The 25,169-nt window shown below is 37.6% G+C and overlaps 1 protein-coding gene and 1 non-coding gene across 8 annotated transcripts in view; one reads left to right on the top strand and one right to left on the bottom strand.

The window, feature by feature from the left end:
• The window catches only part of WDR33 (WD repeat domain 33), a 116,491-nt gene that overhangs the window by 40,627 nt on the left and 50,695 nt on the right, over window positions 1-25,169 (top strand). For 6 of the 7 annotated variants that reach the window (XM_043894688.1, XM_043894689.1, XM_043894692.1 and 3 more), the window contains 6 exons: window positions 14,831-15,058; window positions 16,224-16,292; window positions 16,865-16,969; window positions 20,297-20,392; window positions 20,523-20,674; window positions 22,378-22,475. In XM_043894688.1, the coding sequence (XP_043750623.1) occupies window positions 14,855-15,058; window positions 16,224-16,292; window positions 16,865-16,969; window positions 20,297-20,392; window positions 20,523-20,674; window positions 22,378-22,475 (724 nt within the window). In that variant the 5' untranslated portion in view covers window positions 14,831-14,854. Of the gene's footprint in view, window positions 1-6,279; window positions 6,400-14,830; window positions 15,059-16,223; window positions 16,293-16,864; window positions 16,970-20,296; window positions 20,393-20,522; window positions 20,675-22,377; window positions 22,476-25,169 lie in introns of all 7 variants that reach the window. The other variant, XM_043894690.1, reaches the window with a different exon arrangement.
• Window positions 5,322-5,428, bottom strand: LOC122688839. The gene has a single exon (XR_006339584.1). It is a non-coding gene; the product is annotated as a U6 spliceosomal RNA (small nuclear RNA).

The raw sequence follows: 25,169 nt of genomic DNA on the forward strand, positions 1-25,169 counted from the left end.
CAGCTGCCCAGTTCATATCCCATACTATCAAATCAGAATGAAGATGAGAGCCTTAAAATCTAACCTTAGGAACTGCTGACTTCAGCTCATCCTTCAGTGTTTGAATTCGTTGTCTTTATTTTTATTTTATTTTTTGAATTCTTTGTCTTTAATTTGGGAGGTCACTTTATGGTTATCTTAGCTGGGGCATAGCTTTTGTTTACTTGTGCAAATATGATTCACTAATCCAGTGAGAATTGGTTTGCTTAGTTTTTATTGATTTAAACAGTTGACAAATTAATGTATAATTCAGTTTTAAACACTGTAATAATGGCAAAACCCTCTTTCTATGGTAATGACAAAGGGGGAAAAACACACACAATAACCAGTGACTTTATCTCCATTGAAAACAGTTCATGGTACAGGTTTCTTATCCCAGAATCACACTTTTGAAATACTAAGTTGTACTCTCTAAGTAGACAGATTTGTGGTCATATGCATTAAAGCTATTTTTTAATATTTCTGTGCCTTTGAAATGGCACAGAAAACTGAATGTAAAAGCCCAAATACAGCATCAGGAAACATTCATTAAGCTCGTCCAGTGCAACATCCACTAAAATGTCTCAGTAACCTTGTACCTAGGTATACAACGAAAGCTGCTTACCCCAAGTTACAAAATATTGTGCAGTTAAATCTGAGGCTGAGAGCAATAAAAGTTGGAAAACTCCTGCACTGAGGATTAACTGAAATTGATTTTTAATGTCATATTTAGTTACCAACAAGATATAGAATTGTGTGAAGTTTTTTTTCTAATGGAGAGTTGATTTTTTTCCCCCATTTTTAAATGTAAATGTATTTTAAAAATGTTTACAGTGTTGTGTTGGTTTCTGCCGTGTGATGACGCAAATAAGCCGTAACTGTACGTACAACTCCTTCTTCCCTAGCTTCCCTTCCTCCCCTCATCCTATCCCCACAGGTCATCACAGAGCGCCAGACTGGGCTCGGTATGCTACATGGCACGTTCTCGTCAGCCGTCAGTCTTACAGCTGATCATGTGTATATGTTGATGTTATTCTCTCTTTTTGTTCCACTCTTGTCCCTTCCCCACTGTGTCCACATGTCCAGAACACTTGTGAACTTTTATAAACTACTTATTTAAACAGTTTCCTTACTGTTTTGTTTTTTTTTTTTTAATGGAATGATCTCAGTATAATGTCTCTTGGCTTGTTCAGGATTCATATTTATCAATGATTGGACATCGAAGAGAGAACACAATGTTCATTTTGTTATTGGTCTTTTTTTTTTTTTTAACCACTCAGTGTAGATCCCCTTCAAGTTCTGTGACAGTTCAGTTCAGTTTAGTTGCTCAGTCGTGTCCGACTCTCTGCGACCCCATGGACTGCAGCATGCCAGGCTTCCTTATCCATCACCAACTCCTGGAGTTTACTCAGACTCATGCCTATTGAGTCGGTGATACCATCCAACCATCTCATCCTCTGTTGTCCCCTTCTTCTCCCACCTTCAATCTTTCCCAGCATCAGGGTCTTTTCAAATGAGTCAGTTCTTCACATCAGGTGGCCAAAGTATTGGAGTTTCAGCTTCAGCATCGGTCCTTCCAATGAATATTCAGGACTGATTTCCTTTAGGATGGACTGGTTGGATCTCCTTGCTGTCCAAGGGACTCTGAAGAGTCTTCTCCAACACCACAGTTCAAAAGCATCAATTCTTCGGTGCTCAGCTTTCTCTATAGTCCAACTCTCACATCCATACATGACTACTGGAAAAACCATAGCTTTGACTAGACGGACCTTTGTTGGCAAAGTAATGTCTCTGCTTTTTAATATGCTGTCTAGGTTGGGTCATAACTTTTCTTCCAAGGAGCAAGCTTCTTTTAATTTCATGGCTGTAGTCACCATCTTCAGTGATTTTGGAGTCCAAAAAAATAAAGTCTTTCACTGTTTCCACTGTTTCCGCATCTATTTGCCATGAAGTGATGGGACTAGATGCCATGATCTTAGCTTTATGAATGTTGAGCTTTAAGCCAACTTTTTCACTCTCCTCTTTCACTTTCATCAAGAGGCTCTTTAGTTCTTTGCTTTTTGCCATAAGGGTGGTGTCATCTGCATATCTGAGGTTATTGATATTTCTCCTGGCAAGCTTGATCCCAGCTTGTGCTTCATCCAGCCCAGCATTTCTCATGATGTACTCTGCATATTAAGTTAAATAAGCAGGGTGACAATATACAGCCTTGAGATACTCCTTTCCCTATTTGGAACCAGTCTGTTGTTCCATGTCCAGTTCTAACTGTTGCTTCTTGACCTGCATACAGATTTCTCAAGAGGCAGGTAAGGTGGTCTGATACTCATTCCCATCTTGAAGAATTTTTCCACAGTTTATTGTGATCCACACAGTCAAAGGCTTTTGCGTAGTCAATGAAGCAGATGTTTTTCTGAAGCTCTCTTGCTTTTTCAATGATCCAGCAGATGTTGGCAATTTGAACTCTGATTCTTCTGCCTTTTCTAAAACCAGCTTGGACATCTGGCAGTTCTCGGTTCACATGCTGTTGAAGCCCGGCTTGGAGAATTTTGAGCATTACTTTGCTAGTGTGTGAGATGAGTGCAATGGTGTGGTAGTTTGAGCATTCTTTGGCATTGCCTTTCTTTGAGATTGGAATGAAAACTGACCTTTTCCAGTCCTGTGGCCACTGCCGAGTTTTCCAAATTTGCTGGCATACTGAGTGCAGCACTCTCACAGCATCATCTTTTAGGGTTTGAAATAGCTCAACTGGAATTCCATCACCTCCACGAGCTTTGTTCGTAGTGATGTTTCCTAAGGCCCACTTGACTTTGCATTCCAGGATGTCTGGCTCTAGGTGAGTGATCACACCATTGTGATTATCTGGGTTGTGAAGATCTCTTTTGTATGGCTCTTCTGTGTGTTCTTGCCACCTCTTTTTAATATCTTCTGCTTCTGTTAGGTCCATAGCATTTCTGTCCTTTATTGTGCTCATCTCTGCATGAAAAGTTCCCTTGGTATCTCTGATTTTGTTAAAGAGATCTCTAGTCTTTCCCATTCTATTATTTCCTCTATTTCTTTGCCTTGACCTCTGAGGAAGGCATTCTCATCTCTCCTTGCTATTCTTTGGAACTCCACACTCAAATGGGTATATCTTTCCTGTTCTCCTTTGCCTTTCGCTTCTCTTCTTTTCACAGATATTTGTAAGGCCTCCTCAGATAGCCATTTTGATTTTTTGCATTTCTTTTTCTTGGGGATGGTCTTGATCCCTGCCTCCTGTACAATGATGTCACGAACCTCTGTCAATAGTTCTTCAGGCACTCTGTCTTTCAGGTCTAGTCCCTTGAATCTATTTGTCACTTCCACTGTGTATTCATAAGGGGTTTTATTTAGGTCATATCCAAATGGTCTAGTGGTTTTCCCTTCTATGGCAGATTAGGTATCAAATCTCTTTTAGGTAGATTTATCCATCTTACGACCTATTGGTCTGGAGATAATCAATACAATTGAGGTTCCTAGGCTGAGGTTCTAACCTAGGTTTGTGTTAATGAGGGTGAGGTCTTAAAATGTTTTGTTATTTTAAAGCCCTACATTAACTGTACTTGCTGTCCTACAAGCATCAGTAATTTGCTTTGGGTTAGAATTCTTTCCTCTCATTGGGGAAACAAGCTTTCATTTGCTTCTGATCAGAAGCTCTTAATTAGTGGTTGACTTGGTAAGAATTGTTATATTTTATAATTCAGCCAGATTCTGGTGCTGTAGCTTCTGTAGCCAGATACTGTACCCACACTGGACGGATGCTGTATTTGAACTTCTTTGGGTATGAATACTCACTGGCAGTAGAAATTAAGTCATCAGAAGTGGGCAATGGCATAAATAAGAAACTCTTCGTTTTCACTTCATGGTTTGTTAACATTAAGCCATTTGCTTTCACTTTTGACAGGAAGGAAATATTTTTTATATTGTGACCCAGTGTATTTGTTGTTTAGTCACTAAATCATGTCTGACTTTTTGCGACCACATGGACTGCAGCATGCCGGGCTCTTCTGTCCTTCAGTCAGTGTGCTCACACCTAAGCATAGACACATGCAGAATTGAAACGTTTCACAGAAGCCGTTCTTACCTTTAAAGTGTGTGGTTTAATGTTGTAAGTTCTATTTTTTAAACTACTGAGGTAATGCTAGTTGTCAGACATGTTGACTTCAAGAATGGGATCTTCTGGTTTAAACAATAAACACTCCTTTAGGTTAGTTGATGAACTTTCAGGCAATAGAGCTTTCTTTTGATGCAGAGCCTCGGGTCTGTTCTCCTGAATTGTAAAGATTTTTTTATTCAGTTGTGTGAAGCATTTAGTAGATCCATTTTGGATTGAATTTGTGGAATTAGTTAAGGTTTAACAGTGTTATTTTCCAGTTAAAAATAGAGTTGACCCTTGACCAGTGTGAGTTTGATCTGTACAGGTTCAGTGTTGATGATTTTCAGTAGTAAATGTGATAGTACTGCATTGTTCATTGTTGGTTGCATATGAAGTTGTGAAGAACCATGAATATGGAGGGCTGACTGTAAGTTATACTTGGGTTAACCCTCTGTTGTTCAAGAGTCAACTGTACACCTTTCCCCCTGTGTTTTGGTTTGAGATAGGCTGTGATGGTAAAGTTTTTCTTATGGAGTCAGAACTGTTTGGGGAAGATTATTTTGGATTATATTTGGTTGGGGAAAAGATTATTCAGGCCATGGTATTCTAAATGAATGAGTCTTTTTTTTTTATTTTTTATTTTCATTTATTTTTATTAGTTGGAGGCTAATTACTTTACAATATTGTAGTGGTTTTTGTCATACATTGACATGAATCAGCCATGGATTTACATGTGTTCCCCTTCCCGATCCCCCCCCCCCCCCACCTCCCTCTCCACCCGATCCCTCTGGGTCCTCCCAGTGCACCAGGCCCGAGCACTTGTCTCATGCATCCCACCTGGGCTGGTGATCTGTTTCACCCTAGATAATATACATGTTTTGATGCTGTTCTCTTGAAACATCCCACCCTCGCCCTCTCCCACAGAGTCCAAAAGTCTGTACTGTTCTGTGTCTCTTTTTCTGTTTTGCATATAGGGTTATCATTACCATCTTTCTAAATTCCATATGTATGTGTTAGTATGCTGTAATGTTCTTTATCTTTCTGGCTTACTTCACTCTGTATAATGGGCTCCAGTTTCATCCATCTCATTAGAACTGATTCAAATGAATTCTTTTTAATGGCTGAGTAATATTCCATGGTGTATATGTACCACAGCTTCCTTATCCATTCGTCTGCTGATGGGCATCTAGGTAAAAATATGGAACGCGTCATGAATTTGCGTGTCATCCTTGCGCAGGGACCATGCTAATATTCTCTGTATCGTTCCAATTTTAGTATATGTGCTGCCAAAGCGAGCACGAATGAATATTTTTGTGTCTTTCCTCAATGTCTTTTACTCTGACCTTCTGTCACCCCATCCGAATTTAAACTTCTTAAGGTTGAATTGTGCAGTAAGCACCCTGTGTTATATCCCTATTGCCTATAAATAGTCCTGGCAAACAAGCATAGTAGGTTCTCACTGTAGTAGTATTTTCACATTGCTTTCTTTATGAGCTTTTCTGTTTTGATAAACTGTCTTGAGAACAAGCTTTGTGTGCATTTCTGTCTTTAGCCTGTCAGGTCGTTAGTGCTCACTGATTACTTATTGAAGTGAATTACATTTCTCATTATGCTTTCCCATGTCATAGGGATTCTTTAACAAATTCAAGAGTTCCTAAGTGTATGTATTCATGACTAGTTAGTAACTGCTTCAGTGAACTTGGTGGCTGCTCATTATATTAATAATAACTTTTACTATATAAATTCCAGTTTGTCTTCTCTCATCACTTTCTGTTCATTCTGCTATTATTGCTCTAATTTTTGAGTTGTGATACTACTGGTATAGTTTTTTTTTTTAAGCTTTAAACTTTTTATTTTGTATTGGCCGACAGCCAATTAACAATGCTGTGGTAGTCTCAGGTGAACAGCAAGGGACTCAGCGATACATAAATATGTGTCCATTCTCCCCTAAACTCCCCGCCCATCCAGGCTGACACATAACATGGAGCAGAGTTCTGTGTGCTATACACTATAGCAGTGCCTACATGAGCCTCCCCAAGTCTCTAGCTGCGCCTTCCCCCTGGCAACCCTGTTTGTCTTCTAATGTCTGTGTCATAAGTCTGTGAGTCTCTTGTTGTGAAAGTACGCTCACTTGTGTCATTTCTTTTTAGATTTCATCATAAGGGATGTCATACATTTCTGCTTCTCTGATGTACTTCACTCAGTACGACACTCTCTAGGCTCATCCATGTTGCTGCAGATGGCATTATTTCATTCTTTTTAATGGCTGAGTAAGTCTCCATTGTATATGCGCCACATTTTCTTTATCCATTTCTCTGTTGATGGACATTTAGGTTGCTACCACGTCTTGGCTATTGTAAACAGTGCTGTAATGAACAATGGGGTGCATATATCCTTTAAAATAGTGTTTTTGCTTATACAGTTTTTATTTTTACATTTTTTCATAGTTTTTATTACTTTAATCAGACGTTAGTCTCAGTGAAATGAGTTATTGTTTAGCACAATTCTACAGCATGAAGCTTGTAATGACTTCTTTAAGAAAAGCATTTGTAAAAAAAAAATAAAAAAAAAAAAAAAAAAGAAAAGCATTTGTGTAGGGACTTCATTGGCAGTCCAGAAGTTCAGACTTTGCCTTTCAGTGAAAGGGGAGTGGTTCCATTACTGGTCAGGGAACTGAGACCCTATATGCTGTGCAGTGTGGCCAAAAAAAAGAGCATTTGTTTTTTGTTTTTCCTATCTTCATTTGTAATCTTGGTAATATCAGATGACTAAGATTATAAAAGAGGTTATTTTGTAATAGTTGGGACAAGAAGCAGAATTAGAATGCTTGTATGGATTTGCATGCACGAGTATCTGAGAACTAAGTCTGGGTATTCCAGTTTGTTCACAGACTAATCAGTACATTGGCTAAAGGAATAGTATATTTCATCCAAAATAGTATCTTTGAGCAAAAAGTATCTTTGGAGTTATCTACATTAAACTTGTCCAGGTTGAGAAAACAGATGCAGAGAAATTGCATGACTTGCCTAATTTTGGAGAAAGCTTGAAGGCTAAGAATATGCTGCTTGCTTTTGTGGATTCAGGAGTCTTTGTATTTGCCAAAAATAGAGGTGGGGACCAGACATCACAAAGTACGAAATCTGTTCTGTGAACTTAGAAGTGATATTCGTTGAATCAGAACAATATGTTGTACCTGATGCAAGGTATAATAAAAAGTAGGCACTTGGTAAAATTGTGCCGATTCCTTGAAATGTTGAAGGTTAGTGTGTATGAGAAAGATGGTGAATTCAGTGTTTCAGGTGGAGTTTTTTTACTTAGCAGTTTGGTTCTATTGTTGATATGTATTTAATAATCATACACAGATTTCTTGTCGTCATTCTACTTCAGTTTCTGTCTTGCCTACAGCCTCCTTCCCCGTACCCCATTTCCTCTATTTCTCCCTCATGCTCCACCCCAGATATGACATAAATATGCTTTGGGATGACCCTGACTTCTAGTTTAAATTTGTCATCTCTGTTAGTGTAGCTCAAATGTGAATACTGCAGTGAGTAGAAATTACAGTAATTATTATTTTTTTTTATTTTTTTTTTACAGTAATTATTTTTATGAAAGGTAAAGCTCTTCTTTTTTTGTGTTTGGTTATGTATATGGTTCCTTGAATTACAGTCTCCTGAGTGAAGCTTGGAAAGGATAGTTTCAGTGATTTGATTGATGGTTCTTTCTCTCTGGGCCACTCAGTTTTAACCTCATATATCAAGTTTTCTGCTGTTGCAATCAAGGAGAGCTGTTATATCACTATTGCAGAAATCTTCTGGCAACCCACGTTGAAGGAGGATCAGGAGGAGGTCTAGGTGCTTACTCTACCTCTGTGTTAATCTGCTCGGGTTGCCAGGACAAAGTGCCATAGACTGGGTGGCGTAAACAGCAAACAATTTTTGCACAGTTTTGCAAGTTAGAAGTCTAAGATTAAGATGTGAGCAGGGGGTTAGTTTCTTCTGAGACCTCTCTTCTTGGCTTGTAGGTGGCTGTTGTCTTCCCTTGGCTCTCCTGTGCGTGTCTGTGTCATAATCTTCTCTTCTTATTAGGGTACTAGTCATAAGGATCAGAGCTTTATCCCCAAGTACAGTTATATTCCTAGGTATTGGGAGGTTAGGACTTCCACATAGGAATTTGTGGAGGGACACACTTAAGCTCATAGCAACCACTAAATGGCTCTGTTTTTGATTTTGGACAAGTTATAGTGGTTTGCAGGAAGTGATGCTGACATGTGTTAAGGCATTTATGAAGATTTGTTTATGTTTTATTTTAGGGCTGGATTTTGATTTGGAATATACTTTTTTTTGGTCTCTTTTTCTTCATGCTGGACCTTTATTTATAGAACACAGGTGGTACTTGACCATTCGTGGAGAAGTGAAAGGCCTTTTTTTTTAGAACAAGTTTTTATCAACAGATCAATAAAGGGAAGTATATTTTCTCCCATCCTCTGTAAAGTCTTTTTGAAAGCTTTATTTTTATTTGTCCATGGAGTCACAAAGAATTGGACACGACTGAGTGACTTAACTGACCTGAGTTTAGTCTTGTTTTTGACATACCTCATGGCATGTGGGGTGTTAGTTCGCCAATGAAGTATGGAACCTGTGCCCCCTGAATTGGAAGCATGGATCTTAACCACTGGACCGCCAGGAAGTACCTGTGATGTCTTAAATGAAAGAGTAATATTTTTTTTTCTGGCTTTAACAAGTCAATTATTTAAAAGTGTTAGTAACAACATATTGATTGTTTTGCATTTGACTTCATATTTATACAGTAGATCCTAGGTTTGGCTCTTGATGAGTGCTTTATATCCATGTACCCATCACCCAGCTTTAGTACCATCAGCTTTCGGTAAACGTTTCATCTGTGGTGCTGGTGGTTTAATCACTAAGTAGCATCTGACTCCTGTGACCGTGTAGTCTGTAGCCTGCCAGTGTTTCCTCTACTCCATATAAAATTTTTTTCCGGTGGACTAAACCCCTATTTTTTGAGTGAGGTAGAAGTCACATAAGATAAAATTCACTGTCCTGACCATGTTAAAGTGTCTCACTCAGTACTACTCAGTGTAGCCACAGTGCTGTGCGGCTGCCACCTCTACCTAGTTCCAGATAGTTTCATCATCAAAGGAAGCCCCATTCCCATTATGTAGTCATTGCCCTTTCTTCCCTTTACCCGCCAGACACTGATGCACTTTCTGTCACTATGTATTAACCTGTTCTGAATTTGGGTATAAATGAAGGCATGTATTATGTGACCTTTTATCTTTGGCTTCTTTTGTTTATGTAGTGGTTTTGAGAGTCATCCATGTTGTAGCATATGTCAGTACTTCATTCCCTTTTTTTTTTTTGGCTGAATAATTAAGCCTCTTTTGATATGTGTAAAAATCTTTTCTCATTTGATATCAATAATAGAAACTAGAATATTAGGATAATTTTACTTAAATAAAATTAGAAATTTGAAGATCATAAAGTGAAAAAATAGTAATTTAAAAGTATACTTGCCAAAGCTGCATTCTTTTAGAATTATTGACAGAGATATCAAAATTAAAGCCTTTAATTGAAGTCTGGATGCTGAAACTTAATTGGATTCATGGGATAGCTGAATAAACAGATTCCCTCACTGTCGGGGAGCCATTATGGGAGGTCCCGCCCGTGACGAGGTCATGAAGAAAATACCGGGCAGGCAAGGCCGTCCGAGACCCCATCCATGACGAGGTCACGAGGAAAATACCTGACAGGCAAGGCCGTCTAGGATAAGGGACCCTCCAGGTTGGCCTCGGCCTCTACCCTACCCTATATCCTCCCCCCTTTATCTGCTGTTGTTCTTATTTGCCCTGCTGCAGATTCTTGTGTTGCCTGCCGAGAGCTCTCCTGCTCCTCTTTCACTGAATAAAGACCAACTTAAAAGCTAATTAATAAATCTCCTGGACGCTGGTACCCTATGAAGGGGCCAGGGATGAAGGAAATGCTTCAGTTCAGACCCTTTTGCTGGCATTCTGGCTTGTTTGATAAATGTGTGCTCTCATTGCACAAAATGCTCATGATTGTTTTAAACATCCTAAGCACAGTACACTAACAAAAGAAACTATTAAGTATAGGCCCCTTCGCGGGGTGAGAAAAGCTCCACAAATATTATAGCCACATATACGCCTAATAGAAAATAGTTTAGATAGAGATTAGCTGGTGACTTCTCGCAGGTAATTAACTTGTGGACTAAGAGCCTGTTTTGTGCCATATCTGCTGTTTTTGCAATCCTTTGCATTTCTGTTCTGTAAAAATGTAATCCTATCTAGTTCCCATGGAGATGACACCTAATAGAAAGAAAATAGATTAACCACAAAAAAGACAGGGTCGGCTACTGAAGTTGCTTAAAGTTGCACCAGGTGCAAGCCATAAATTGTCAACAGGCCTGAAAGCCAAAAGATATTATACATAGAGATTAACCATAAAAAAGGCCCTAATAGGCACAGAGCCCTTTGGGGGGTGAGGAAGCCCTATTAGAGAATACAAAAAATATTGTTTTAAAAGTGGTTATTAGATCAACGTTTGATTGATGTTAATGTACTGAGGTTGTGCAGTGGACACTATTGTTAATATAGTTACAGATATAGTAAAATAAGAGTTTAGCCCTAGTGTAAAAACAATAAGATAATTGTTAATTTTAACCAAGAGCGCTAAACAGGGGCTGCCTCACCAGAGACACAGAGTCTTTGTGTGTTAAACTTTTTAGATAAATTTAGCTGAGAATTTCTGCAAAAAGACTGACTTTTATGTTAACAGGATTGTATGTCTATTATGTTACAACTTGCTGTACCATGAGACTGCCAATTTTCTGTTTTCTGCTAACCTCAAGGCCAAAAAATAATGTACAAAAAATCTATGGGAAAAGACTCTCATAAACAAAAATATACAGAACACACCTGGTTTCGTGAAGGACAAGCTGATATAATGTTAAACTAAGTCTGTATGCTTATCTGCCCCTTAGAAATGTACCAACTTAGGGTATAAAGGCTATGGTGAAAAATAAAGCAACTGCCAGACTCTGCTGCATATTCCTGGTCTGGTCTCTTTCTTTCTTTCTCTCTCTCTCTCTCCCTAGCAGACTTGGCCCTATCAAGGCCGGTCCTATGTGTCTGTCTCTCGCCGACGCCGTTCATCCTGAGGGTTCCCCTGGATCCTGCTGGGGCTGGACCCCGGCACTTCACCAACTTTATTGAGGCATTTGCAGTCTGTTTAATTCGTACATACACAGCCTGAAAAGAGATACAGAATGTGTCTCATTGCACTGTTGTTTTTAGTTGCTAAGTTGTGTCTGACTCTTTGTGACCCCATGGGTTATAGCATACCAGGCTCCTCTGTCCTTGGGATTTCTCAGGTAAGAATACTGGAGTGGGTTGCCATTTCCTTCTCCAGGGAATCTTCCCAGTCCAGGGAATCCAACCTGCATCTCTTGCATTTAGAGGCGAATTCTTTACCATTGAGCCACCAGGGAAGCCCTGTCTCATCTCAATTCAAATTAACATTTGTTAGGGTCTTCTGGAATTGTTCCAGAGTAGTGGTAATAATATTACATTCATGTTTTATTATTTTGCTATGAACAAAGCTAGTGGAGATGATGGAATTCCGGCTGAGCTGTTTAATTAAAATCCTCAAAGGTTATGCTGTTAAAGTGCTGTACTCAATATGCCAGCAAATTTGGAAAACTCAGCAGTGGCTACAGAACTGGAAAAGATCAGTTTGCATTTTCAATCCCAAAGAAGGACAGTGCCAAAGAATGTTCGGACTACCATACAGTTGCACTGACTTTACATGCTAGCATGGTAATGCTCAAAATCCTTCAAGCTAGGCCTTAGCAGTACGTGAACCAAGAACTTCAAGGTGTGCAAACTGGGTTTAGAAAAGGCAGAGGAGCCAGAGTTCAAATTGCCTACATTCGTTGGATCATAGAGAAAGCAAGGGAATTCCAGAAAAATATAGATTTCTGCTTCATTAACTACACTAAAGCCTTTGACTTTGTGGAACACAAAAAACTGTGGCAAATTCTCAAAAGAAATTGGAATACCAGACCACTATACCTATCTCCCGAGAAACCTATATACCAGTCAAGAAGCAACAGTTAAAACTGGACACAGAACAATGAACTGGTTCAAAACTGGGAAAGCAGTATGTGAAGGCTTTGTATTGTCACCCTGTTTATTTAATTTCTCTGCAGAGTACATCATGCAAAATGCCGGGCTGGATGACTTACAAGCTGGAATCAAGATTGCCGGGAGAAATAACAACAGCCTCAGATTTAGAGTGGTATCATCTACATATCTGAGGCTGTTGATATTTCTCCCAGCAACTCTAATGGCAGAAAGCGAAGAGGAACTGAAGAGCCTCTTGATGAGGATGAAAGAGGAAAGAGAGAATGCTGGTTTAAAACTCAGCATTCAGAACACTAAGATCATGGCATCTGGTCCCAGCCATGACTTCCTGGCAGGTAGAAGGGGAAAAAGTGGAAGCAATGACAGATTTTATTTTCTTGGGCTTGAAAAATCACTGTGGACGGTGACTGCATCAATTAAATTAAAAGACACTTGCTCCTTAGAAGGAAAGCTATGACAAACCTAGACAGCAAATTAAAAAGCAAAGAAATCACTTTGCTGACAAAAGTCTATATAGTCAAAGTTATGATTTTTCCAGTAGTCATGTATGGATGTGAGAGTTGGACCATAAAGAAGGCTGAATGCTGAAGAATTGATGCTTTTGAACTGTGGTGCTGGAGAAGACTCTTGAGAGTCCTTTGGACTGCAAGGAGATCTCACCAGTCAACCCTAAAAGAAATCAACCCTGATATTCTTTGGAAAGACTGATGCTGAAGCTCCAAAACTTCAAGAGCCAGCTCACTGAAAATGACCCTGATGTTGAGAAGGATTGAGGGTGGGAAGAGAAGGGGCAACAGAGGATACTATGGTTGGACGGCATCACTGACTCAGTGGACGGGTTTGAGCAAATTCTGGGATGTAGTGAAGGACAGGGAAACCTCATGTGCTGCAGTCCCTGGAGTTGAAAAGAGTTGGACATGACTTAGCAACTGAAGACAACAACCACAACAACATGTTTTATTTCTCAAATTTAAAAAAGTTCACCTAATTTTAAAAGTTTGTCTGTGCTGGGTCTTCGTTTCGACATGTGGGCACCTCTAGTTCCTGCACATGGGCCTGGTTGCCCCAAGGCATATGGGATCTTAGTTCCCCGACCAGGGAGTGAACCCAAGTCCCTTGTATTACTGGACCTCCAGGGAAGTTCCTATTTATTTTTGGTATCGTGAGAGTCAGGACTTAATCTCCCCACTCCCACCTTTCCTCCTCCATTTCCTTTCTGTTATCAATATCAGATGGTTTCAGGAGACACTAAAGTGACAAGGATGTATTAAGTAGTACTGATTTTCATCCAAAGGAAATCACAAATTTATTTTCAGGTCCTTAATTTAGTGTCTTGCATTAAGGAAGGTAAATGTAAGAATATAGACAAATAATCTTTGCTCTTTTTGAAACAGAAATGCAGAAATGCTAACACCCTTTATGTATTTTTCATGATCTGATTTTTAAAATACGCTTGAAATGTGTTTTTAAATCATGCACATTTGTATTAATGGTATGTAAATTTAATTGGAGAGCACTAAAGTTGAAAAACTAAGCCCCTAACATTTTTTCTTCAGATGTTAGCCTAATACTGCCTGTATAGAATTGTAGATGTACATACTGAGAAATACATTTCTATGGTAGTTACTTTGAGCCTGAAATTAGATAAACATACTTTTAGAATTCATATGAAATAAGATAGTTTATTCTACTTTTTACACTTGTCCTAAGAAATTTAAGAGGCTAGAAATGAAGCTTAAGTTTTTTTTTTTAGTGACTCTTGTATAAAATGAGGGTCTTAAAATGAGCTGTTTTATTATCAAACATATGATGAAAACTTCATTTTAAAAATATGAAGTTCTCAGTGATTTTACCTTCCTTCCCTCTGCAGTTTAGCCACCCCACATGTGCAAAATACACTTGCCCCAAGGTCTTAAAAACAGATGTTTCCTTCCACCAGGCTAAATTTTACAACAAATACTTATTAAATTATTTATTTATTCTTTTTTTGGGGTGGGGGGGGCTGTGCTAGATCTTCGTTGCTCTGCATGGGCTGTCTCTAGTTGGGGCAAGCAGGGGCTATTCTAGTTGCCGTGCTCAGGCTTCTCATTGCAGAGCACGGGCTCCAGGGTGTGTGGGTTTCAGTAATTGCAGCACATGGACTCAGTATTTGCAGTTCTTGGACTCTGGAGTGTGGGCTCAGTAGTTGTGGCACACAGGCTTAGTTGTCCCATGGTATATGACATCTTCAGGGACTGAACCAGTGTGCCCTGAATTGCAAGTGGATTTTTAACCACTGGACCACCAGGGAAACCCCCACAACAAATACTTATTGGCACTTAATCTGTGAATTGACCTTTTTCAAATTGTAACTGGTTTCTGCCATTAACTAGTTCATTTTGTAAATAGGTTGACTAAAAGCTAGAAATGATGCATATTAGAAAAAGGTACAGGACTGTAGAAAAAATGCTCATTTAAAAATGTTTTCTGGTAGTGTTATAGTGCTGACATATTTGTAGTGAAAGTACTTTTTCCTTTCCCAGGTGTCGTAGAACGAAAACATCGCCATGGCTACAGAAATTGGTTCTCCTCCTCGGTTTTTCCATATGCCAAGGTTCCAACACCAGGCACCTCGACAACTGTTTTATAAGCGGCCAGATTTTGCACAGCAGCAAGCAATGCAGCAGCTTACCTTTGATGGAAAGCGAATGAGAAAAGCAGTGAACCGGAAAACCATAGACTATAATCCATCTGTGATTAAGTATTTGGAGGTGAGTCCAGTTAATGTGCTTCAGATGACCAGACTTTGGTTTTTTAAAAAGAAGAAAAGTTTTAAAATGTAGGATAATGAGTATACCTATGTTTTTTGAATTAGGAGGATGAAATAATATTTCAAATGAGGCCAGTCACCTCAGTTAAATAGAGTACTGGGTGGTTTTTTTTTCACCCTCTGAATGCATGAATAATTTCCAAAAATTTTAAAGGCTGTAGTTTAAAAATACACTTTGTTCTAAAGGTTCACAACATACTTCAGAAGAGAGACTTTTGTTCCAGTTTTAAAGCACTCATTAAACTTGTAGTGTATATAAAATGTTAGGAGATTATCAACATAAGGATATTTGTATGAGAACATGTGTTCAGAATAGTGATGTGTATGTCCAGCATGCTGGGCTCTCCAAGCCCCTCAAGGGAAGGGACCCTGTTTACTTAGAGGGTTGAGCACCTGCTGCAGTCTTCTTGGGTGAAACTCTGATATGGCATGTGAAGGCAGAGTAGGGGGTCTACCTAAACCTGTGTCAGCTTGACAGATCTCCCCTATGAATTCTTTATTTATTTGTCTTAACCTTTTTTAAGTCTCTGATTTGCTTTTTATTACCATCTCCACTTTAATCAGGTTTTGGTCTGTTTTGATTCCTATGAAGAAAATTTGTCTACTTTTCATTACCTGAGACAAATTGCTAAAAGACCTATATGCCTGTTGGGCGTGATTATTGTGTTGCAGGTACTTATCAGAAAAATATTCATTCAGAGGTAAAGATAGATTTAGGCTTTTTCAGATGTTTCAGTTGAAACAAACTAGACTAAGAGAGTTTGGGAGGAGTTAAGAAAACTGAGACCAGGATAAGAGGAATTGTTTTGTGCTGAGGAATTTGAAGGAATTGGGAATGTCTGTCTATGAGAATGTGTTGGGGTCAATAGCATCTTGGATGATTGGTTGGGCATAATATGAGTAAAGAGAGGAAATTCTAAGCATTGTCAGTAGGAAAAGGGGGAAATCTCTTAAGATAAACACTATCATCTATGTTTTAGAACATGGTAAAAAATTCCCCATTTGATGACAGCTTACATTTTGTAAATATTTACTTAAGTTTCAAGTTGAGTATAATTAGACTGTATATTGATTGATTGATTGATTGATTGATTGATTTTTAACAGAATAGAATATGGCAGAGAGACCAGAGAGATATGCGAGCAATTCAGCCTGATGCAGGTTATTATAATGATGTAAGTATAAGATATGTCATACTAGCTTAATAAAAACCTCTTTGCTTGGACCTAGGAACTATGAGATCTCTAATTTAAACATGGACTTTTCTTTTTACATTTTTTTTAAAATAATTAAAACATTCCTGAAAGGATAGTGTATCTGCATAAACCATGTTTTTTTTTTTAACCTGCATTTAAATTTTTCTTTTAATCTGATGATGGATGAACTTTTGATTTGGGGCTTAAAGCAATGTCTAATGAAAGGTTGCACTGCCAAAGAGTCTTTGTAACAGAGAAGTTAATTTTAAACCTTGCTTGTTATGAATATGTTTTAGTGTGTTGACTTTGAGAAGTAATTTGGGAAATCTGGCACTTGATTTTATTGTTTATTTAGTAATAAATAATAGGCATTTAAGTTTCCTGTACTTCCATTTCTTCCTTTGATTACTATAGACTAATATATTACAATACTTGTCCTGTATGGTCCTGAATTTGTCTTTAAATGTTGAAATGATTACCTTACCATGTCCTTGGTTTATACCCTGTGTGTGATCCGGAAGCTCTTTAAATCTACTTTTCTTTTTTTGTAGCTGGTTCCACCTATTGGGATGTTGAATAATCCTATGAATGCAGTAACAACAAAGTTTGTACGAACATCAACAAATAAAGTAAAGTGTCCAGTATTTGTTGTCAGGGTAAGTATTCAGTTTGATACTTTTTGGAAAAATTAATTTTGAAAAATTAGCCTGCAAATTATTTAATAGGACAAAGAAAATGAAGCATTGTTTAAAATATATAACTGGGATAAAAATCAGTGTATTGCTTATATTTTTATTTTGGAATATCCAGTTTATCTCTTATATCCATGTTTAGTAAGGTAGTACTTTTGGATTGCTTTTATGTTGCAATTTCTGTAGAATTCTCTCTGAGCTAGCCATGGTATATATTGCAGCAGGTGTCTGACTTGCTCTTGAATAGAAATGTTTTGTTGCAATATAGAGAACAGCATCTCAAGGTGAATCAAAACTCTTAGGGTTACTAGGAAGGGAAACACCCAAGAAGAGCTGAAGGCCAATGGTAGACCATAGTTGTCATCAATGAAGGTACCTTCTGGGTACTCAATACATTTTCACTAAAATTTTTTTTTTTTTTTTTTTTATTATTTTTTTTTCCAGTGGGTTTGTCATACATTGATATGAATCAGCCATGGATTTACATGTATTCCCAATCCCGATCCCCCCTCCCACCTCCCTCTCCACCCGATTCCTCTGGGTCTTCCCAGTGCACCAGGCCCGAGCACTTGTCTCATGCATCCCACCTGGGCTGGTGATCTGTTTCACCATAGATAGTATACATGCTGTTCTTTTGAAATATCCCACCCTCACCTTCTCCCACAGAGTTCAAAAGTCTGTTCTGTATTTCTGTGTCTCTTTTTCTGTTTTGCATATAGGGTTATCGTTACCATCTTTCTAAATTCCATATATATGTGTTAGTATGCTGTAATGTTCTTTATCTTTCTGGCTTACTTCACTCTGTATAAGGGGCTCCAGCTTCATCCATCTCATTAGGACTGGTTCAAATGAATTCTTTTTAACGGCTGAGTAATATTCCATGGTGTATATGTACCACAGCTTCCTTATCCATTCGTCTGCTGGTGGGCATCTAGGTTGCTTCCATGTCCTGGCTATTATAAACAGTGCTGCGATGAACATTGGGGTGCACGTGTCTCTTTCAGATCTGGTTCCCTCAGTGTGTATGCCCAGAAGTGGTATTGCTGGGTCATATGGCAGTTCTATTTCCAGTTTTTTAAGAAATCTCCACACTGTTTTCCATAGCAGCTGTACTAGTTTGCATTCCCACCAACAGTGTAAGAGGGTTCCCTTTTCTCCACACCCTCTCCAGCATTTATTGCTTGTAGACTTTTGGATAGCAGCCATCCTGACTGGCGTGTAATGGTACCTCATTGAGGTTTTGATTTGCATTTCTCTGATAATGAGTGATGTTGAGCATCTTTTCATGTGTTTGTTAGCCATCTGTATGTCTTCTTTGGAGAAATGTCTGTTTAGTTCTTTGGCCTATTTTTTGATTGGGTCATTTACTTTTCTGGAATTGAGCTGCAGGAGTTGCTTGTATATTTTTGAGATTAATCCTTTGTCTGTTTCTTCATTTGCTATTATTTTCTCCCAATCTGAGGGCTGTCTTTTCACCTTACTTATAGTTTCCTTTGTAGTGCAAAAGCTAAAATTTTTAAAATATTGTATTAAAATAAACAGTACATTGACATGGTTCAAATTATTAAAATTTGAAGGGTTTGTGATAAAGAAGTCTTCCCATCTCTGTGTCCCAGGCATCCAGCTAATATTCCTATAGATAATAGTATAATGTTTTCGTGTATGTGTTTTGCTAGTAAGAAAGTACTTGTTGGTTAGCAGTATATCAAGTCCAGAAATGTAAGATAGTTAATAGTCAAAGCTGAGGGAATAAGAATTGAAAAAATAATGGGACAGAGGAAAGACATTTGTGGCAAATGAGCAAAATAAGCAGGTCTTCTTATTAGAGAGGTGTGATCGACAGCCCAGAGAACTGAGAGGGCTGGAAGAGATGCTGGCTTCAGCTCCATACAAATGTGACAGTCAGCCAGGCCTCTTTGTTTCAGAGGCCTGTTACAGTAGTAAACATTAGAAAAGGAACATTATTTGAATGGCTTTTGTGTTAGTAGAGCCAACCAATTTGTAGTGTAATTTTGTATGGCAGAGGATTTCATAAAAGGAGTATGATGTGCAGCTAATTTTAATTTCTTTTTAGCATAACATAGAAAACCTTTTTGAGGTGAATAGAATCTGAGCATTCCATGTCTTGTATCTTGTTAGATGGGTAAATTTCTCATTTGGGAATCAAGCTGTAAGGTCTTAAGAAATTTGCACGTAGTAGAGACAAGTCCAGATTACAGGTGTTAAAGACATAAAGACTGTGGGTCTTGTGTCTACAGTGTGGTTGCCTGTAGTCTTTCGAGTTGGGATCCATAGCAGATAACAGAAACTAGGAAAGTAGAAAGGTTTTTTAAAATAATCATCAAAATCGTGATCTTCAGGTAAGCAGTAAAAGGCTGGCTTGTCATGTGTATCTGTGTAATTTACCAAATAAACTTGATTTTGTATGTTTCATCCTATAAGTACCCTTGTATTTTTCAGCCCTGTGTCATACTTTTTACAATGTAAAGTAGGATTGTTGTATTGATATTTCTTGTGTTTACATCTATGGAAAACATGTGTAATCTGTCATAGAAACTTGAAAATAAAAGTACGTTGTGTTTTGAGTTGATAGGCATATGTCACAGATTCCTTCAGAATGCAGATTGTGACATTGAAATACTGGGGTACTGTTAGTCATGCCTCTGTTGTATTGCTTTTTTTTTTTGTTTGAGACTAGATTAGCCTGAGACTTGTCATTACTTGATATTGTGAATGAAGAAGAACTGTATATGTATTGTACATTTAGTTTCCAGAAAAAATTTGATAGCCTTGATTTCCTTAAATTGATATTTACTGTTACACTGTTTTGTTATTTTCATAAAACACTGGTAACTTTTCTGCCTGAATGGTCCACTAGCAGCTGTAATAAATCAAATCTTTCACTCATTCAGTCTGTGAGTTTTTCTGGAGACTGACGGTCTTATTTATTAATATGTTGATCTCCCATGTATTCTAGAAAAAAGTAGATCTTCAGATATTCTGTTTTGAAATGCTCTTTAGGGTGCCTAGGTGTGTGTAACTTAACAAATAATTGTAATGCACTTACTTTTTAATTTATTTAATGAGCTAAGTGCTGGAGCTTTTGTTGGGATGTGTTAATTTCTTTTCTGGCAAAGTATTTACTTATAAATCTGAGTCATATTCTGAAGTGAAAGTATTGTCCACTTAATGTCAATTGTTGGATATTTTATAAAGACTTTCTGAGTGTTTTAAAAATTAATTAAGGTTATGGATTTGTGACCTTGTATAATGTCTTTTTTTCTTTCCCAGTGGACTCCAGAAGGAAGAAGGTTGGTCACTGGAGCTTCTAGTGGAGAGTTCACCTTGTGGAATGGACTCACTTTCAATTTTGAAACAATATTACAGGTAACAGTAACCGTCAGATGGTAGCATCATTCTGTGTTATTGGCATTTTTAAACTTACAATTGGACAGATCATTGCCTTCCATTGTATGGTCTTGGATGTGATGTTTATAAATGTTTTGTGTTTTCACAGGCTCATGATAGCCCAGTGAGAGCCATGACTTGGTCACATAATGACATGTGGATGTTGACAGCAGACCACGGAGGATATGTGAAATATTGGCAGTCGAACATGAACAACGTCAAGATGTTCCAGGCACATAAGGAGGCGATTAGAGAGGCCAGGTTTATACACAATATACCATTTTCTGTAGTCCCTATTGTCATGGTTAAATTATTCTCTAAGTGTACTCTGGGTGCAGACATGCATGGGTTCTGTCAGATTCTGGGAAACTTTTTGCACCCTATAAACACAATATTTTTCTTTGTTTTCACACATTCACCATTTTGCTGGCACTTACCTGAAGTAGTGTTGTCCCGATATGAGCCTTTGCAATATGTTAGAGATGTATTGTCTGCCGCATTTTGCACTGGTTTTCTCTTTTCATTTATGGTTAATAATGTGTATACGTTATTCATTTTTATTACCTACTATGTAAGACAAGAATATTTCATTCCAAATAAAGAATTCAGTCTTTAATTATACAACTGAATAAAATCTAAAGCCTACAGAAAACACCTTCAGAGTTCTCACAAAATACAAGGGAAAAAAAAAAAGGCTTAAGTGAAGACCTGGTTGGCTTGGTTATGCCACGACTTCAAAAGGAAAGTCTAGTAGGGCTAAAAACTCTCCAAGTAACTCTGGATGTGGCAAACATTAATGGATTAATGAGCGGGTTCTTTCAAGCTTTGAAGCTGTAAGCAGACCATTGTCAAGAAGACTGTAGGACTTTCCTTCTGATTCACTGTTGATGACATCAGTAATGCAAATGTGTGATAAGTGGGAGTTTAAAATATTTTCATTAAGTTGTATATTTTTACATATCAGTGAGATATGTATAGTAGAAATGGAAAAGAATAAGTTTCAAAAACAGGCTTGAAGAAATGCTGCAGCTTCAGAAGAAAGCTAAGCAGCATTCTTTATGGTTGTGCCACCCACACGAGGGAGGAGGTTGACATCTTTATAGAAACATCACCCACTGTAGTCACTTGTTTCTACTTTCAGAATCTTAACAAAGACTTATTGGATAAACACACATCTGCAAAGACTGTGCCTTATTCTCCTGACTGTACATTGAATTTTCGAAAGTGGTCCTTTCTTAAGCATAAGGTTCAGAAGTTCAGGGGAGTTCTTAGAGTTAAATGAGAAACTTGATGGTCTTTTACAGGGAGCAAGAAATGGATCCCTCCTTTGCGGCATATTCTTTGGCTTTAAACAGTCGGAATGTCCCCATGTTAGTTTTCTTCAAAAAGTGTAACATTCATGGGATAACTTGCCTGAAAGAAGGTGTGAACATTTTCCACAAACCTTTTACATAAGTGAGAAACATCATATGAAGGAATGTTTTAACAACTAGTCTTAAAACAGCCGGCCTGAAACTTTTCAGCTTATCATTATATGAAGTTCAAAGCAGAAGCTGGTGCTAGTTTTTTTTGAGCAGTATTCCTATGTGCTTTTAAAAGACTTTATAGGAATATTGCAAAGAGAGTTTGCTTAGTTCTATACTTAATCAGCTCTATGTTTTCTGTTGATACCATAGGAAATACTGTACTGTGGGGAGTCTGCATAGCATTGGTACTAATAATACCCTCATTAAGTTCTCTGAATATTGATGATTGAAAACTAAGAAGCAGCTGCTCTGAATTATTCTTTTGTTGAGATACGTTGATTAGCTGACCACATTCTCTTTAAGGGCTTCTTCACTGTTGGATGCTTCCCTCTCCTGTTTATAACGCCGCACAGTGTTTTTATTTTTCCCTGTCTGAGAAGCACAGATAATCTGTTAAATGCTGACTTCTTTCCCCTGCTGTGTGTCTTCATGTAACAGTTTCTCACCCACGGATAATAAATTTGCTACATGCTCTGATGACGGCACTGTTAGAATCTGGGACTTTCTTCGTTGCCATGAGGAAAGAATTCTCCGAGGTACGTGTACTAACAGTACTGATTGGAATATTTAAATAGGGAAGGCATTTGTGGTTTAAATCATCACAGTACCACAATACCAGCTTACATCTTCATTCAGTTGTTTTACATACACACCATCTCAGCCAGGCTCTTTAAAGAAACCTGAACTCTTTCTGGTTCACAATCACTTTTTGTCTATTTTTGCTATTAATATTTTGAGCTATAAATTAAATACACACGCATTTGTTAGGGCTGTATTCCTTTTCCTGCCTTGTACCCAGGATGGCTTTCTCCAACATAAGGACACTATAATTTTATTTATATAACTCACATTCTTCTGACATTCCTTTTTCAATAGGCATTAACCAAAGTCTCAGTAGCTACACTTCTCAATATTGGTATTTCTGAAAGGAGGTGGTTTTTCAGTATATTGCATTTATACTACATGGCCCACTTGTTACTAAGTATTGGAAGGGTTTTTATTTACTTTTATTGATATCATAGTTATAAACTAACATCTGTGAATTACTCTATCCTAGAAAAGAAATCCATATTTTCACTTGGATTAACTTAATTTTCTAAGGTGGGGCTGTTGAAATAACTCACAGTAGTACATCAACACTATTGATGTGAACTTAATAGTGTTAGAGTTAAGGAATTAACTGTGTGTTTTATATATTCAATATAAATATTGACACAACATTTACATACATCTCAGTTTATTATTAACTAGGAAGGTAGTTTTCTCAGGTATTAACAAAGAGTACATTGTCTTCCATACTCTTGATTCCATTATGCCATAAAAGTGTCATCTTCCTCTGACACATACATGCATAGTGAGAGAATGGGTGTCAAGACATTGGGTGTCAAGAAATTACTATTCAGAGATTGCCCTTTTTTGTTCAAGAGTTGGTAGAGTGAGTTACCTTGCTTGAGTTGTTTCTTACACCTTTTCAGAGGTTTATTTACAGCATATAGAGTTGATGCTTTCAAGACAAGAAGTTTAGTGTTCTTGATATTTAACCCATATTTCAAGCCAGTGTATTTTTTTAATCACAATTTTTAAACATTGCTGGCTTTGCTCATTTTGTGGGTTTTATCCACAGTAATGTATTGTGATAGCTAGCATAAGGACCTGTCCTACTGAAGGGGTGTACTCATGATGAGGTCATAATATTGACAACTTTAGAAACTAGATGGAGCCTTTGAAATCATCTAATCTGCTATTTTATGGATGAGCCCCAAGACTCAGGAGATTAAATGAAACAGTCAAGGTTACAGTTTAGTTCAGAGCCAGGATTGGCATCCTATCACTTGACACCTATCCGATCCTAATTCTACTATGAGAAGTCTTAGCTGTTAAACAATGATAACTTTTTCTAGACTTTGAAAATCCTAAGAAATATAGAGGAAACCAAATAATTTTAAGTATTGATGTAATTCTAAAGGATCAAAACCATTAATTTTACAATGACCTAGACCTTAATAACCATGAAGTCTGATATAATACCACTATGCATCTTGTATTAAATAAAGAAGAAAAACTAATATAGTGTTTTTAACCCCAAGTGCCAATGAAGTGTTACTCAGTTTTATTAATGAAACTGTTCCTAAACAGTGCTTAAGAACTTGATACTTCTGAGATTTAGAGTGTAAGTTAGGTATTAATTAGCAGTTAAATATTTTCAAATTTGAGTCCAGGTGAATTTGGATACAATTACGTGAATGCTGAATCATTATGTGTTCTTCATATAGCTTAAAAAACACACCAGTATCATGTCTATATTAATTGAGAGTTGAATTTTATATTTTATGTGGGTATTCTTTTAAGTTTTTACTATGGATATGTAAAAAATGCACAAAAATGCAGTGAACTTCCATGTAATTTTAGGATCTGTATTCTAGCTTATTCATGTTGTTGTCTTCCTGTAAACAGTATTATATTTGCTTTATGGTCATGATTTTTTTCTTGGTACCTTAGTGAGTACATGAGAAATATAAATACAGTAAACCAAGTTAATTATACCACCTAAGTAGTACTTCTGATAGTGGATCTGGTGTAGTAAGATGGGTTGTTAGGTTCTAATTATCTGACAGAAAACTATCATTCCTCATTTTTCTAAATTTTCTGAATTTTAGACATGATTATAAAAGTAACAAAACCAGTGTTGTCATAATTTTCCTATTCCCTTGTTGGGCTGGGGATCAGGGGATTATGGAACTCAAGTTGTCTCAAGTGATGAGGTGAAATTCTTACAAAAATGAAGTGAATTTAATTTAGTTCTGTTCATAGAAAATTGAGTCCCAGAGTTAAGCAAATAGGAGGCCTTTAAAATGTCTCTTGCCCTTTATAAAGGTGCGATAGGCTCTATGACATCAGGCAGGTGAGCACACTTCTATGGCATGCTAGTGTTGTGCATCAGACCACCACTTGGGATTAAGTTAAGAAAATCCAACAACATTTTGATTGAAGGGGATTTTTGTGAGCACATAGTCCAGCTGTTTCTCTCATACTTTCCTACATCATTCCCCCAAACCATCTTTCTACTCACAGACATTTTTAGTGATACAGTATTTAACTGTGTGTGCGTGGCTAGTTGCTCAGTTGTGTCCGACTCTTTGCGACCCTATGGACTGTAGCTCACCAGGCTCCTTTGCACATGGGATTTCTCATGCAAGAGTACTGGATTGGGTAGCTATTTCCTCCTCCAG

The sequence above is a fragment of the Cervus elaphus genome, chromosome 33 (genome assembly GCF_910594005.1).
Source record: "Cervus elaphus chromosome 33, mCerEla1.1, whole genome shotgun sequence".
Taxonomy (NCBI): Eukaryota; Metazoa; Chordata; class Mammalia; order Artiodactyla; family Cervidae; genus Cervus; species Cervus elaphus.